At 32.4% G+C, this 2152-nt stretch overlaps 1 protein-coding gene across 1 annotated transcript; it reads right to left on the minus strand.

Moving 5' to 3' along the window:
- Window positions 1–501: 501 nt before the first annotated feature.
- On the minus strand, window positions 502–864 carry LOC150027564 (uncharacterized). The gene has a single exon (XM_090302521.1). The coding sequence runs from the start codon at window positions 845–847 to the stop codon at window positions 605–607; it is 243 nt and encodes an 80-aa protein (XP_090158647.1). The 5' UTR covers window positions 848–864; the 3' UTR covers window positions 502–604.
- Window positions 865–2152: the final 1288 nt, after the last annotated feature.

Here is a 2152-nt window from a genome sequence, read left to right on the forward strand (position 1 = left end):
TTCTGTGAATCATGACAAAAACTCAAAGATTCATGAAGCATTGATACTGACTAGAGCACCTCTGATCTTGGTTGGGGAAGCTTCGTAGATGTATAGAGGGGGCAGTCATGGATGCCATTCCAACTCCCAAACCAACTAAAACTCTTGCCATAATGATCACTAATGAAGCATTCGGGAGGCAGTTTGGCAATAGCAGAGGCATAGCAGCCCATTTTCAAGCTTGGAGTTTTGACTATCCACACTCCAACTCGAGGGAGGATTTTAAGTTTTTTTTTCTTTTCTTTTTTAGGTCTTTGGGTAGTTGTTCTCTCTTGGTCCATTTGAGTTCTCTATGTATTTATAAGAGTGCATGCATGCAGTTACAACACGTTGAATGAAAGTAGAGACATTTTTTACACCAATTTTCTCTTTCTCCTTGTCGTAGTTTTCATTTTTTTTTTCAGTCTTCTTTTCACTCATGAATTTGTTATTAAGAGAAATTTTGAAAAAAAAAAACAATTATGAGGCTAAAATAAAAATCCACTCATTTTACAATAATTTTTTTTTATCAATACTCATTTTTCAATAATAAAAACATATTTAAATAAAAGGAAACAAAAGTGAGTCAATGATGTTTGGGGTCAGGTCCTCCGGGGCTTAGTCTTTTGGAGACAGTAGGATTTGCAAAACTCCCTCTTTTTGGAAAACTTGCCTTCATAAGTTGTGATTTTTGAATCAACTGTTGTGAAAAACCTTCGAGTTGGGTCTTCTTCTTCTCCATGAATCCCTGAATTGAACGACTTTCAAACTTGGCAAATAAAAGCACCAACAGAATTAGACATAATACTACTTGCTTTGAGTTGGCCATTGTCCCCAAGCCTTCAAGCTAGCTTAATGAATTCCAAATGAGTATATCTAGACGTGTTTATATAGTATGTACACTCCATGCCCCTTTTTGATATTTAAATCAAAGCTCAATTTAAATATAATATTTGTGTTCTTGCTTTCGTTTATGTATGATTTCATGTGTTTATTGTCAATAAATTATATGCTTTATCTAGTTTGTTTCATTTTAAACCACCCAACAAGGATAAGATGGAGATGATTACCATTACTACACTAGGAAGCATTTGACTTGTGTACGAAAGTGGAAAAGTTTTACCATTTGTAAGAGTTGAAATGTGTCATTTTTTAATTTGATCTCTTGTTTTTTGAATAAGCAAAAGATATTCGTCATAAAACGATGAGAGTTTATTAATTTCTTAAATATATGAAAATCAAGTTTTATTTTATTTTAGTATGGCACACAAAATTCGTATGAGACTTAGCAAAAGGCATATGGTAAAAGAATGTTGTGAACATTAACATGTGACGCACAAACACGAAAAACGCATTGGAATAAAATGACGTATTGATCCAATGTATATGCATTCATGTTTGTCTTCTAGTACTTAGGGTTCGGACATCAATTTCTTTGGCCAATGTGTTTTCAAAACAAATGTATAATAATATCTAACAACAATATAAATTTATATTTGAGCTGTCCACTGAGAGAACTAGCACTATAAGACCTTTCAAAGTCTAGAAGGTTATATATTCCCACCAAACTTTTTCCTTATAGAGGTTCCAAAGGCCATTCGGAAACCCTTTTTTTTTGTGTTTTTCTAATTTCTGAATTCCTACTATTCTCAACAAACATGCATAGATTTGCAAATTAAAAGATGCAGGCCATAGATAAAAGTGTAAAGTCATAGACTCTAAAGAAAAATTTAAATTAACACATTAATGATTCATGAATCAGCTTACATAATAAACTGACACTATAGTTGTAATTCAAAACTTTTGATACTGAAAACTATAGTGATGTAAGTTGTTCATCAAGACAGATTATGAAAGGAATAATATATTAAGAAAAATTGATATTAATAAATTGTTGTAAAACTGGGAATATTACAAAAGTTGTGGAAGAACGTTGCATAAATCTCAGTGCTGCTGAAAAACGTTGCAGCTCTTCTCTAGATCCCGACCTAGTTGGAGCTCTTCACGGTTCAGGAAGGTTTGCAATTTCCTCCTACATCTATAAATGGGCATTTTATTATGCTTAAACTCTCACGTCTATTTTTTTTCTTTCTCTCTTTTTATACATCTGTATTCCTATGTTATTTTGTTCTTT

Source organism: Phaseolus vulgaris, chromosome 5 (genome assembly GCF_051622355.1).
Source record: "Phaseolus vulgaris cultivar YP4 chromosome 5, ASM5162235v1, whole genome shotgun sequence".
NCBI classification, from domain to species: domain Eukaryota; kingdom Viridiplantae; phylum Streptophyta; class Magnoliopsida; order Fabales; family Fabaceae; genus Phaseolus; species Phaseolus vulgaris.

Excerpts from the sequence above, each read along its gene's own strand:
- LOC150027564 (XM_090302521.1), bottom strand. The coding sequence starts at position 847 with ATGGCCAACTCAAAGCAAGTAGTATTATGTCTAATTCTGTTGGTGCTT.